At 51.3% G+C, this 13,037-nt stretch overlaps 2 protein-coding genes across 2 annotated transcripts in view; one reads left to right on the forward strand and one right to left on the reverse strand.

Moving 5' to 3' along the window:
• Window positions 1-3,010: 3,010 nt before the first annotated feature.
• LOC102008614 (cytochrome c oxidase subunit 7A1, mitochondrial) lies at window positions 3,011-5,361 on the forward strand. The gene is made up of 4 exons (XM_005399919.1): window positions 3,011-3,117; window positions 4,396-4,482; window positions 4,593-4,677; window positions 5,230-5,361. Exons 1-4 carry the CDS (start codon window positions 3,103-3,105, stop codon window positions 5,283-5,285), a joined length of 243 nt encoding a protein of 80 aa, XP_005399976.1. The 5' UTR covers window positions 3,011-3,102; the 3' UTR covers window positions 5,286-5,361.
• Window positions 5,362-6,822: 1,461 nt separating this feature from the next.
• The window catches only part of Capns1 (calpain, small subunit 1), a gene marked incomplete in the record, with an annotated part of 7,739 nt that continues 1,524 nt past the window's right edge, over window positions 6,823-13,037 (reverse strand). Inside the window, 10 exon segments of the mRNA XM_013522335.1 lie at window positions 6,823-7,329; window positions 7,467-7,525; window positions 8,757-8,873; window positions 9,010-9,088; window positions 9,199-9,267; window positions 11,049-11,113; window positions 11,211-11,268; window positions 11,415-11,504; window positions 11,797-11,830; window positions 12,834-12,893. Coding sequence (XP_013377789.1) covers window positions 7,303-7,329; window positions 7,467-7,525; window positions 8,757-8,873; window positions 9,010-9,088; window positions 9,199-9,267; window positions 11,049-11,113; window positions 11,211-11,268; window positions 11,415-11,504; window positions 11,797-11,830; window positions 12,834-12,893 — 658 coding nt within the window.

Here is a 13,037-nt window from a genome sequence, read left to right on the forward strand (position 1 = left end):
GTAAAATGGGTGCGGGGTCATCTAGCAAGGCCTGTTGGTTTCGATTCTTGCTAGGCTGGAAACAGCAGGCCCCTCTGGATTTTTTTTTTTTTTTTTTTTTTTTGTTAGCCCTCGAGCCTTCACACTGAGCTATATCCCCAGGTGCCCCCTGCCCTTTAATTTTTATTTTATTTATTTTGGTCTTTTCTTTTTTGGTCTGTTTGAGACAGGGTCTCACTGTGCAGTTCAGGCTGGCCTTGAACTCACTATGTAGCCCAAGCTGGCCTGGAACTCACAACAATCCTCCTGCCTCAGCCTCCTCAGTGCTGGGATTACAGGTACGCATCACCACACCAGGCTAATTTTTAAATTTTGAAGCAGGGTCTAAATTGCTAAATTGCTCAGCTAGGTTTGAGTTTGTAATCCACCGGCCTCAGTTTCCTAGAGTGCTGGGATTACAGGCAGGCACCATCACACCCAGGTTTGAATGAGGTTTTTATGACCTAGTTTCAGGCAAAGTGGGTCAGAGAATTCCTTTATAACCACACTTCGCATGGAAAAGCTGGAGGAAGATTAGAGAGGGATCTTGGTGTTTTTGCAGTTTTCTCAGTTGCCAAGGTGCCATGTTTCAGGGTATCATTTTCTAGGTACGAACACCTGATTTCCATCTCTTACCTGGATGAGGGTGTTTCATACAACATGTTTCCTGAACACAAACCTAACACTGGTGTTTAGCCAAAGCCACAGCGAACTGTTTAACAATGGGAGAAGGCTATGTTTGAAATGAAAGATAATGTCCTATTTCCCAGTATGTCCCCATGTTAGGGCTGTGGATATAGCTTGGTGGCAGAGGGTTACCTAGTATTAACTAGGCCCAGGCTCAATCCCCAGATCTGCAGAAGCAAAACAAACAAACAAAGAAACTCAATATGAGGCCATGTGAAAATATTTTCAATGGAGGTTTTAACTACAGTATTTTAGCCAGGCATGGTGGCACACACCTGTAATCCCAGCACTAGAGAGACTGAGGCTGGAGGATCGCCATGAGTTCAACCCCAGCCTGGGCTACACAGTGAGTCCAAGTCTGAACTACGTAGTGAGACCCTGTCTCAAAAAAACAAAAACAAAACAAAACGAAGAACCCAAAACAAAATTACACTGTTTTTACCTTAGGTACACTGACAATAAAAGCCTAACTTCATGAAAAAGAAGACTCCACCATTCAGAAAGGGCCAGTCATTTTTTTTTTTTCTTCTTTTTTTTGGTTTTTTTCCAGTACCAGGAATCAAACTCACAACCTCACACTTGCCAGGCAAGCGCTGTGCCGCTGAGCTAAATCCCCAGCCCCCAGGGCCAGTCATTTCTTGCTGTGTCCACATTCTCTCTCACTGCCTGATTTGCATGTCTAGTCATAAGACATGCTCAGGCAAGCCCTGCCTGCCCCTTGGAGGGCTACATATGAGATACTCAAATACGAGATACAATACACCAGGTAGAAAGACAGCCAGTATGTGGTGGTCCATGCCTGTAATCTCAGCTACTCAGGTGGCTGAGGCAGGTGGACTTCAAGTTAAAGGCCAGCCTGAACAAAACTATGAGACTGTCTAAAAAAAAAATAGTTGAATGGAGAACAATGAAAAACTCATATTTATTTGTTTGTTTATTTTTGAGACAGGTCTTGCTAAAGGATCAAGTTGTCCAGCTGGGGAACAATTCTCTCTCTGTGTGTGTCTCTGTCTGTCTCTGTCTCTTTCTCTCTTGTTTTGTTGTTGTTTTGTTTGTTTGTTTGTTTTTTGTCTTTTTGAGACAAAGTTTCATTATGTAGTTCAGGCTAGCCTTGAGCTCACTTTGTAGCCCAGGCTGGTCTCAAACTTGCAACGATCCTCCTGCCTCAGCCTCCCAAGTGCTGGGACTACAGGTATGCGCCATCCTGGGCACCAATTTTCAGTCTTCTTGCTTCAGCCTCCCGCAGTGCTAGTAGTACAAGCATTCACCACCATGCCTGGCTATAAAAAACTTTATAATAGTGACAGTTGTTGAAGTAGGTGATGAGTCCAAACATAGGGATTCCTTATACCTTTCTCTTTGCTTTTGTCTTTGAAATTTCCTTGATAAAATGAAAATTAAATAAAAATTAAAAATATCTGACCTCATCTCCAAAACAAACAAAAAATTTTGGGCTGGATGGTCTAGCTCAGTGATAGAGCCCTTGACCAGCATGTACTAGGCCCTGGGTTCATTCCTGGGGAAGGGAGGTACATAACACAGGCCTGATATGTGAACTTTAAAAAAAATTTTTTTTTTGGAGACAGAGTCTCACTATGTAGTTCAGACTGGCTTTGAACTCACTATGCAGCCCAGCCTAGCCTCAAACTCATAACTCTAGGAATAACTTTCCTTGCTTTTTCTCTGCAATTACTGCATTAGATCAGTTATGCTGTCAACAAACCTCTGTGGAAGGTCCTGATATGGCCTTCTGTTACAAATATGGAAACAAGAGCTGGGCGTGGTTGTGCACACCTGTCATCCCAGCACTAGAGAGGCTGAGGCAGAAGGGTCTCTGCCAGTTTGAGCCAGCCTGAACTATTTAAAGAGTTTAAGGCCAGCCTGAACAACATAGCCAGACCAGTCTCCAAAAAAAAAAAAAAAAAAAAAAAAAAAAACCAACCAAACAAAAAAACAGTTACAGAAATAAGGCTCAGAGGTGTAATCACTCACTTTAAATAGAACAAGGAGTTTGAATCCTGGTTTAACCGTGCCCCCAACCCCCATCCCCACTCCCCAACACCAGCCTGGTAGGGACAGAGAGATTCGGGAAGGAACTGCAATCTCAGCTGGAAAAATCCCACAGTGCCTTCTCAGTACTGCGGTTCTCTCCCCTGGGGCCGACAGACTGCGAGAGGAGAGCAGCCAGGTGCTCCTGCAGCCGTGAGGGGACGGGGTCACCGTGTTCCCCGCGCCCCATTGGACAGTCACCCACTACCCCGCCCGCACAGCCTCAATCCGAGCCTCGTTCTTTCTTGCAGCTGTCGCAGCGGGCGTGGTTTGGGATTACCCAGAGGGGAGGGCAGAGTATGTCCTTGGCCGAGAGGGGAGGTGACTCCAGCAGCCGGAGGACGCAGAATGAGGGCCCTGCCGGTGAGGGTCCCCTCGGGCTGGGCCGGGACCCCAACCCAGAAACCCTTGCCCTAACACGGGACTCCTGACACGCCGGATCGGACGGGGGCCTTGGAACGTGAGCCCCCTTTGGATCTGGAGCTCCCTGCTGAGCAGCCTGGGGCCCCTACCCCAGGGCCCAAGCTTCAGGACCGCTGAGACCGCTAACGGGGACCAGAGCCGCGGGTTTAAGCTCCTTCCCTTCAGCCAGGGTTCCTCCAACATTGAGAATCCCTATCCCTCTCCAGGAGGGGCGTGCGTGCGTGCGTGCGTGCGTGCGTGCGTGTGTGTGTGTACACGCGCGTACACGTGTGTATAACTAGGGGTTGAACCCAAGGCCTTCCCATTGAACCATCACATTCCCAGCCCTTTACTTTTTAAAACATTTTTACTTTAAGTCAAGAATTCTCTAAGTTGCCAAGGCTGAGCTCAAATTTGCCAGGAGGTCCTTCTGTCTCGGCTTCCCAGGGTGCTGGAATTACCAGGATGTAGCTCCATGTCTCCCTTCTATCCAGGACTCCTTAGGCAACCTGGAGAGTGCTGAGGGAGCCTCCTATCCAGTCTTGACATCCCCATGGCCCACCTTCCTCCGGTTAACCCGGAACCCTCTCTCCCTCTCACAGCACCTCAGGACTTGGACTCCCCAAACAGTAATCTTTCTTATGGGTCCCCTCCCCTTTCAGACAACCTGCCAACTTCCAGCCTGGACTCCAGGTCAGTCCCATATCCCCCCCACACTGTGCAGTTCCATAGCTCCCCCCGCCAATATTCCCCCGCCCCACCTCCTACTAGGGATTGAACCAAGGATCTTCCCAGTGAGCTACATCGGCAACCCTTCCTTCCTTCCTTCCTTCCTTCCTTCCTTCCTTCCTTCCTTCCTTCCTTCCTTCCTTCCTTCCTGTTTTTTGAGACAGTCTCTCTATGTAGTTCAGCATTCAAGTTCAGATCACTTGCAGTGATCCTCTTTCCTCAGCCTCCTGAGTGCTGGGATTGCCTTTTTTGAGACAAATTCTCATTGAATTGCGCAGTGTGGCCTCCAATTTGGGATCCTCCCGCCTCAGCCGCCCTGGGGCCGGCCCTCTTCTTGACAGGAGGCCCCTCCCTGCCCTCGCTGGAGTTTCAGATCTTGCCTTTGAGACCCTCCTGAGTTAGGACGGTCCCCGTGTCCCAGCTTCGAAGAGCAGCACCACGTCCCCTCGCCGGACCCAGTTGGGGACACCCTCCACGTGCCTCCAAGCCCTCTACCTCCTACCCCCGCAGGTCTCCCAGGCGCTGACTCGCTTCTTCAGCTCCAGCGCCCGGCACGGCTTCCAGAACCGGGTGGCGGAGAAACAGAAACTCTTCCAGGTGGGCGGGGCAACGGGAGGGTCGGGTGGCGTCTCCAAGCCGGTGGGATTTGCCTGCCCAGTGGACTGCACCCCTTGGCTCACGGACACCACACTCTCCCCGGCATCCAGGAGAAAAATGACCTCCCTGTGCACCTGAAGGGCGGGACCACCGACCACTTCCTGTACCGACTAACCATGGTTGTGACTCTGGGGGGTGAGTTCGCGGCCCGCTGGACTTGCTGGGACAGGATGGCTGGAGGGTGGCATTTAAGGACAGAGCTACACAGGATTTAGGTTCCCGTCCCAAGAGGTCTTGGGGACAAAGCTCCTAGTCCTGCTCAGTGAAGAGAGAATCCCCACCGGGAGTCCTGTTTGGAAAGGAGATGACTAGAAGCCAGGTGTGGTGGCACACGCCTGTAATCCCAGCCCTCAGGAGGCTGAGGCAGGAGGTTCCTTGCAAGTCTGAGACCAGCCTGGGCTACAAAGTGAGCTCAAGGCCAGCCTGAACTGCATAGCGAGACCCTGTCTCAAAAAGACAAAAAAAGAGCCGGGGAATATAGCTCTGCGGCACAAGCACCTGCCTGGCAAGTGCAAGGTCCTAAACTCAATTCCAGGTACCAAAAAAAAAAAAAAAAAAAAAAAAAAAAAAAAGGGAGCTGACCCTGACGCCTGATCAGAGAGGCTTAGAAGCCTGGGAAGAGCTGGCGGGGGGCGGGGGAGGCAGCGGCGTTGGGGTCTCATTCTGAGTCCTTCACTCCCTTCCTAGGCACCGCCTACAGCTTATACTGCCTTGGCTGGGCCTCTTTCCCCCACAAGAAGTGAGACCAAGCAGCCTGGAAGGCCTGGGGGACCGGGACAAACACCAATAAACGTGCAGACCTCTTGAGAAGCCTGCCTAGCTCTGGTGTGTCCGTGTGTGTGTGTGCGCGCGCGTGTGTCCCAGCCCACCCTCCTGCCAGCCAGGGGAGTCTGCTGCCCTTGGTCCCTCAGGCAGGTCCAGGGCTACTCTCAGGTTATTACTGCCTCTCAGTGCTCCCCTGAAGACTCCAAACAACAGCCCTGGGCTCACTACGCTTGGGGCCCGGCAACCTGGACTGGTGTCCATGACTGGAACAGGGCCTTGTATCCCAGGGTGGCAGCCCCTCCCTCTGCAGAGGCCCAAAGAGGGATGCTGAGCCTGGTCCAGGACACCACAGAGGCAGGGCCAAGTAAGGACAGACTGGTTCAAAGACTGAAGCTAGAGAGGGGGGACATGCACTCTAGGAGGCTGAGGCAGGAGGACTGCAACTTCCAGCCCAGCCCAGGCTATTAGCAAGACCACCTCAAAATAAAAAGATTGGGAAGCCGGGCGTGGTAGCACATGCCTGTAATCCCAGCACTCGGAGACTGGGAAAGCTGAGGCAGGAGGATCATTGTGAGTTTGAGGACAGTCTGGGCTACAAAGTGAGCTCAAGGCCAGCCTGAACTGCATAGTGAGATCTTGTCCCAAAAAGAGAATCAATGAATAAGTAAATAAAAATTTTTTAAAAAGATTGGGGATGCAGCTCAGTATGAAGACCTTGGGTTCCATCCTATTTGAGGGAGGGAGGGACTGGGAATGTAGCTCAGTATGAAGACCTTGGGTTCAGTCTCATTTTTTTTCCTTTTTGAGACAGGGTCTAGCTATGTAGCTCAGGCTAGCCTCAAACTTGAAGTAATCCTCCTGCCTCAGCCTCCAGAATTTGAGATTATAGATGTTACAGGTGTGCACCTCCGTGCCCAGGTTCAATCCCCAGTACTCAAAAAAAAAAAGGAAACAGAGAGAAAAACACATTAGGTGCAATAGTATATACCTAGAGCACACATATAATCCCAGCACTGAGGGAAGCTGAGGCAGGAGGATTTGTAAGCTCAAATACCCCACCAGGTTAACTTAGTGAGACTGTGTCTCAAAATTTTAAAAAAATTTTAAAAAGATCTAGGGATGCAGCTCAGTGGTAGAGTGCTCCTGGGTTCAATCCCCAGTACCACTCCCACACACACACACAAACACACACACACACACACACACACACACACACACACACACACACGGCAGGGGGGGCATTGCTAGGGACAGACGGGTGCCCACACCACCTACTAGATTGGGATTTGGCTACAGCAGCAGAAAGGACGTGAGGGATCTCAGCAAGAACCAGGCTATAGCTCAATGGAACCCCACATAAGAAGATGCAGAGGAGAGGGGTGTGAGATATCCAGATCCAACCCCAAGACAGGCATGGAGACACCTCCAACCCCACCCACTCTCCAGGACCCACACTCCTTCCCCAGAGCCTAAGCCACCTCTCACCTCAGAACACAAGTCAGATCCGACAGGAAGTAGCAACTGGGGCACATTTATTTCCTCCTGCGCCTGGCCCTCTGGGAGCAGAGTACAGGCAAAGGCACTGGGGTACGTAGGCCTAATGGCTGGAGTTTATTTGGCTGCCTGGGTGGTAAGGAGTGTGCCAGGGACTTGAACGATCCTCGCAGAACGGAGACAGCCCTTGGGGCATGGGAGCAGCATGAGCACGGGGCTTGGCACAGGTACAGGAGAGGTAATGGAGAGGGTGTGAGATGGGTGTGGTGACCCTTGGGCAGAGCATAGTAGGATGTGTCAGAGCCAGGGCAACTCAGGGCATGGCGTGTTGGGGCACATGGGGACCTGGCCGCTGACTGAGAAGCTTGGTGCCAAGGGCTGGGAGAAGAAAGGCCTGTGGGTGAGGAAGCCATGTAGATGTGACTGCAGATAGGATCAGCCCTGGGAGAGACCCAGGGTCCACAGTGGCTCCTCTAGCGAGGCGGCAGGCGGGAGTCCCACTCAGGAATACATGGTCAGCTGCAGCCACTGGGAGAGGAAGGCGGAGTGAGACGCAGGGAAGGCTGGAGTGCCAGACGCCTCGGGCGGGGTTGTTGGGGATATGCGATTGGAGGAGGAGGGGGCCGCAGAACTGAACACCCACACCTGAGCATGGGGTTTCTTACCTCTTGGATGTTCACCTGGATTTGTCCTGTGCCATCTTTGTCAAGAGATTTGAACGCACCTAGAGAAGAAAGGAAGGTTTTAGTGGGGGGTGAGGGGTGGGGAGGGACGGGCTTTTAGGATAATAATTGAAAATATACAAAGTAATGATAATAATAATTATAGCTAGCACTTCATTGAGTATGTATTCCATGCCAACCACTATGTAAAGTGCTCTTCATGTATTAACTATTTTATATTTTCCAGTACTGAGATTGAACCTAGGGCCTTTGTACTAAGGCACACCTGTAGCGCTCAGGGATGTTTCAAGGGTTCAGTACATTAATGCTTTTAAACGCCCTCATGGGGCTGGGTGCTTGAAACCCCAGCTACTTAGTCTTTTTTTTTGTTTTTTTTTCCTGGTACTGGGAATCGAACTCACAACCTTGCACTTGCCAGGCAGGCGCTGTGCTGCTGAGCTAAATCCCCAGCCCCTAACCCCAGCTACTTAGGAGGCTGAAGCAGGAAGATCAAAAGTTCAAGGCCAGCCTCGGCAACTTAGCAAGCCCCTTCCTCAAAATAAAAAATAAAAAGGGCTATGAGTGTGGCTCAGTGGTAGAACACTTCTGCACTTAATCCCCAGTACCAGAAAAGAAAAAGGCTTTCTTGGGGGCTGGTGTATAGCTCAGTGGTAGAATCTGTGCTCAGCCTCTCAAGCCGTAGCAATCTCAGGCAGAAATAAAATAAAGCGCTCATGACTCTGCCTCCTCATCTCACCCCTCTTCAGCACTTTTTTTTGGTACTGGGAATCGAACTCAGGACCCTGGGCTTGCCAGGCAGGTGTTGTGCTGCTGAGCTATATCCCCGGCCCTAGCAGTCTGTAAACTAAGAGTCCCCCAGAAAGCACCCAAAGCACAGTTTCCTCTTTCCTTTAGGCACCTGCATGGGCTGTTCCTTGGCCTGCAACTCTCATCCCTACCCTCTCGCTGGGCTTACTCTTATTCATCGTTCAGGTCTCTGCTTGCAAGGGCCCTTACCCACGGCACCCTGCCTGACCCGCCGGGCTCACTGGTTACCTCCTGGGTCTGAAAAGGCCCCTGGGCTTCCCTTAGACTCCCAGATGCTGGCCGCATGAGTCCTGGTGACCGTCAGTAGACAGCTGACGGTGAGCTCCAGGAGGGCAGGAACTGGGGCCATTTTGCTCACAGTTGCGCCCCTAGCCTTGTCCACCTCCAGGTTGGGCTTAGAGCAGACCTTGGCCAGTGGAGGTAGAACAAATGCCCACCCAAGAAGACAGCCGGAGTGTCACTCACGGAACATGGCATCCAGCCTGACCAAGCAGCTGATGAAGTTGTCGAAGTCCATGTTCCCTGCCTCATCAGAGTAGCGCCGGATGATCATGTTGTAGAGATGTTCATTCAGGTGGAAGCCTGGGAATGGTTTAGCCCCTCAGGTGTGAGGGCCACACAGCCCAACCCACTCCCATTCCCAGGACGCAGGCTCAGGCCAGTGCAGCTGCATCATCCCTCCCCCAACACACGCGTATCAGGTCCTGGCCAGACCCACCTGCTGCCTGAAAGGCCCCTGGGAGTTCCCCGCTGCAGATGGTCCCGGATCGGTCAACGTCAAACTGTTTGTATATGGCCTGTGCGGACAGAGAGGACAGTGTCCAACTGAGCTCTAAGGAACATGGGGTCTCTGTGGCTCAGGGGTCTGGGTGCCAGGAGTTCCTGGATGCTAGCAGCTGCCACACACCTGCCACCTTTTGATATTGTTCCACAGGTACTTAAACTCCTCAAAGCCCAGCTTGCCTGTGGTGTCACTCTGGCAGGAAGTTGTTAAGAACAAAATGAATGTAATTATTATGTATCACAAATATTAAAAAAAAAAAAAAAAAAAAAGAACAGTGTGACAGATGTGTGCACTGTTATACAATGGGTAGATGACAATTTTTTTTTTTTTTTTGGTACCGGGAACCGAACTCAGGACCTTACACTTGCCAGGCAGGTGCTGTGCCACTGAGCTATCCGCCCAGCCCAAATGACAATATTGCAAATCAGGGAACCTGGGCTAAAATGCCAGCTGCTAGTCAACACTTAATCTTGTCACCTGGAGTGTGGTTTTATTTTGGGGTGTTTTATTTGTTGGTTTTGTGAGCCAAGTCTGGCTATTTAGTACAGTATGCCCTTGAACTCATTATATAGCCAAGGTTGACCTCAAACTCACAATGATCTTCCTGCTTCGGCCTCCTGAGTACTGGGAATACAGGCATGCGCCATCACGCCCAGCTTTATTTTTTGCTTTTTATCTACATTTTGTTCTTTTTGGGTTTTGCTGAGGTTGTCGTTGTTTGAGACGGGGTCTTGCCCTGTAATTCAGTCTGACCTTGAACTCAATATGTAGCCCTGGCTGGCCTTGAACTCGCAGTGATCCTCCTATCACAGCCTCCTGAGTGCTGGGATTACAGGTGTGCGCCATCACACTCGGGTATCTATATATATTTCTAAACAAAAACTCTCTTTAAATATAACCATGGGAAATTATATTGTACTTCTCCAAGCTACAAGGTCCTCACTTGAAAAGAACTAAGTTCTCATTTATAAAATCCCTACTACCAACTCAGTATCATAAATGTCAGAAAGTGTAAAAAAAAGTGTCTTAAAATTCTAAGAGAATAAAGTGATAGCAAGTACCTGCTGAGTTTGTGATAAAAACTAAATAACTATGCTAAGCCACCCAGGCACTTCACTTTACAAGGAAACAGATTCCAAGCTAAAAAACCTGAGTAAAACCACAGGACCACAACAGATCAATTACTGTGTGCTATAAATGGTGGTATCGTTTTGTATATAGCTCCAGTTCACTGTAACCATTACCACTTGTACCACTTTAGACCAGAAAATTCAGACACAGAGGTCAGTATTCTGGCTGGGGAACACAGCTAGGATTACTTTACCCTGTGCAATACCTGCTTGGTCACATGACATGTACCTATGTGTGAGCCTGTGTGCTAGGTGTCATGTATCCCGGATTAGCTAATGACTGGCCCATGTGCAAGCACACGTGTGTTCCTGTGCACATCCCCTCATGTACGATGTACAGAGATATGCTCTTGGGTACTGTATGTATATATAGGTGCATGTGGATTTTATAAGCTTGAATTCTAAGCCCAAAACACCTGGGTCCTAATTCCTATACTGCTAGTTACTTTTTTTTAATGGTATGGAGGCCAGGTACGATGGTGCATACCTGTGTTCCCAGCACTTGGAAGGCTGAGGTAGGAGGATCACTGCGAGTTTGAGGCCAGCCTGGTATACATAGTTCAAGGCCAGCCTGAACTACAAAGCAAGGCCCTGTCTCAAAAAAATAGAAACATCAAAAGGAGTGTAATAATTATGTCTGGCCATCAGATATCCATAAAGCTCCAATTCATTAACCTAAATACCAGCTGATGTTATTTACTGCCACATGCCTAGGTGGATGTGTTCTGATGTATGCCTGTCCATGTCTTTGGATGTAGAAGCCACACCCTGGCTGTCCAAGACATACTCTCAGAAAGCCCTCCTCCACCGAGGGTCTCTCCCAGCCTGTGCCCCAAAGGATACATCCATCACAGCCACCATGCTTCGACACGTGTCCAGGCCAAAACCATCAGTTTTTAGATCTGGGTCTGTGGGAAACAGGATGAAGGTCAGAGGCCAGAGATCACAGCCACCCCAGCCCCTATCCCTCTACATTTGGCCCAGGTCTTGACTCTGGTCACTCACGTCGGGTCACAACTTTGTTGAGAATGTTCATGAGTTCTGTGGCACTGACCTCCATGTCCTGCAGGCAGAAGAGTGGCTCAGAGGAGACACAGTCTTGAAGAATGAGAACTCTGGGATTGTCATGGTCAAGCACGTGTGTGCCGAGGCAGACCAAGGGAAGGCACCAAGGGGTTAGGACAGGGCCTGGGGCTCCGGGTTACTTACATCTCCAGCCAGCTGGGCAAAGAGTCGCCGGAACTGCCGGACCTCCTCACTCTCATTGGCCTCAATGTTGGAATAATGGGTGCGCGGGGGCTACAGACAAAGCAGAGCTCACAGCGGGTGTGGGGAATGGGCTCTGGCTTCCCCACATCCAAGCACCCTAGCTGGGAAAGTCAGGGTGGGCTAGGCACCCTGATTATCAGAAGAATAAGGGGTAATCAATGAATGGGAGCGAGTAATGGCTAAGGACAGGGGCTAAGGACATTGTAAAGGAAAGATGTAATGGCAGAGGAATTTCAGAGGAGGAGGGGCGGATTCTCTAGGTACAAGGGTGGGCCTGAAAAAGCTTTGAAAGAGAAGGAGTCTGGTTGGACGGGCAGCTTACCGGGGGCTCTGGGTTGTACTGCGCAGCTGCCTCGCTAGGAGGAGACAAGCGGGAGTTAGGCGGGGGGGCGGGGCCGCCAACAGGCAGGGCCAATAGAACTTCCACTCCAACCCCTCAAATCCCAGCCCCACCCTCCCTACTTGTCCCTCCAGCCTTCCTCCGTCCCTGTCGCCATCGGACCCAACCCACAACGGCCTTCTCTCCCTTTACACCAACTCTACCCGCCCTCCCAGGCCTTCAGTAGAATCCCCTCCTGCCAATGGCAGATGTCAGGCTCATCTTGGCCCCATTCATTATGAACCCGAAATCCTACCGCACTCAACAGTCCCCGCCCCTTCCAGGACTCAATATGAAGGCCCTGCTCCAGGTTCCCGGGCCTCATTTTCCCTGGGCCCACCTCCTGAAAGACCCTGTGCTATCATTCTCCTTCCCACGTGTCTCTCTTCCCACCATCCTACCCGTTCCATCCGTTTCCACTTCTCTGAGATCACTGCTTAGTGACCACAGCTAATTTGGCGCCATATCCCGCCCTATCCACTTTTCTCCATCAGCCCAGCTAGTCCCAGGCAGGTCCAGCCCTTTCTGGGCTATTTCCCGTATCTTCTTTAGGCCTTGGTTTCTCCTGCACGCAGCTCCTCACTAACCCCTAGGCTACCCCAATTAAATCCTACTCCTATGAAGAGTCCCCAGACTCCCTAGCTCCCACCCTTTAACATTAGACCTCAAAAAAAATAAAATAAAATAACATTAGACCTCAAGTTAGCCAGGGGAGTCCCAGCCCAGTCGCAGTCAGCCCCACCTCCCCAGACTCCGGACCGGCCCCTCGGGTCCCACCTCCCAGGTACTGACCCGCTGGAGCTCACCACGCCCACACCTCCTGTCCAGCCCCGCCCCCATATCTAGCAGCAGCCTCCACAGGGTCCTCTCTCCAGGCCATCCTCCCCGCCTGGGCCAGCTCAGTTAAGGCTCCCAGGTCAGTCTCCAAGTTAATCTTACTCTACTCCGGTTGGAGCCGCGGGAGGCGGGTCCCACTTTACCTGATGGCGCTAATGACTCCGCCCAGGATGCGCATGGCTGTGCCACCGCCGCCCCCGCCGCCTCCGCCGCCACCTCCTCCTCCGCCGCCGCCCCCGCCGAGGAAGCCTCCGAGAGGGGAGGCAGCGGCCGATAAATGCTATTACAGCAGCCGCCGCGGAGCCGTCCCCGACGCCACCTCCTCCTCCGCCGCAGTTTCCTCCGCC

The sequence above is a fragment of the Chinchilla lanigera genome, unplaced genomic scaffold, assembly GCF_000276665.1.
Source record: "Chinchilla lanigera isolate Chin_1 unplaced genomic scaffold, ChiLan1.0 scaffold00067, whole genome shotgun sequence".
Classification (NCBI taxonomy): domain Eukaryota; kingdom Metazoa; phylum Chordata; class Mammalia; order Rodentia; family Chinchillidae; genus Chinchilla; species Chinchilla lanigera.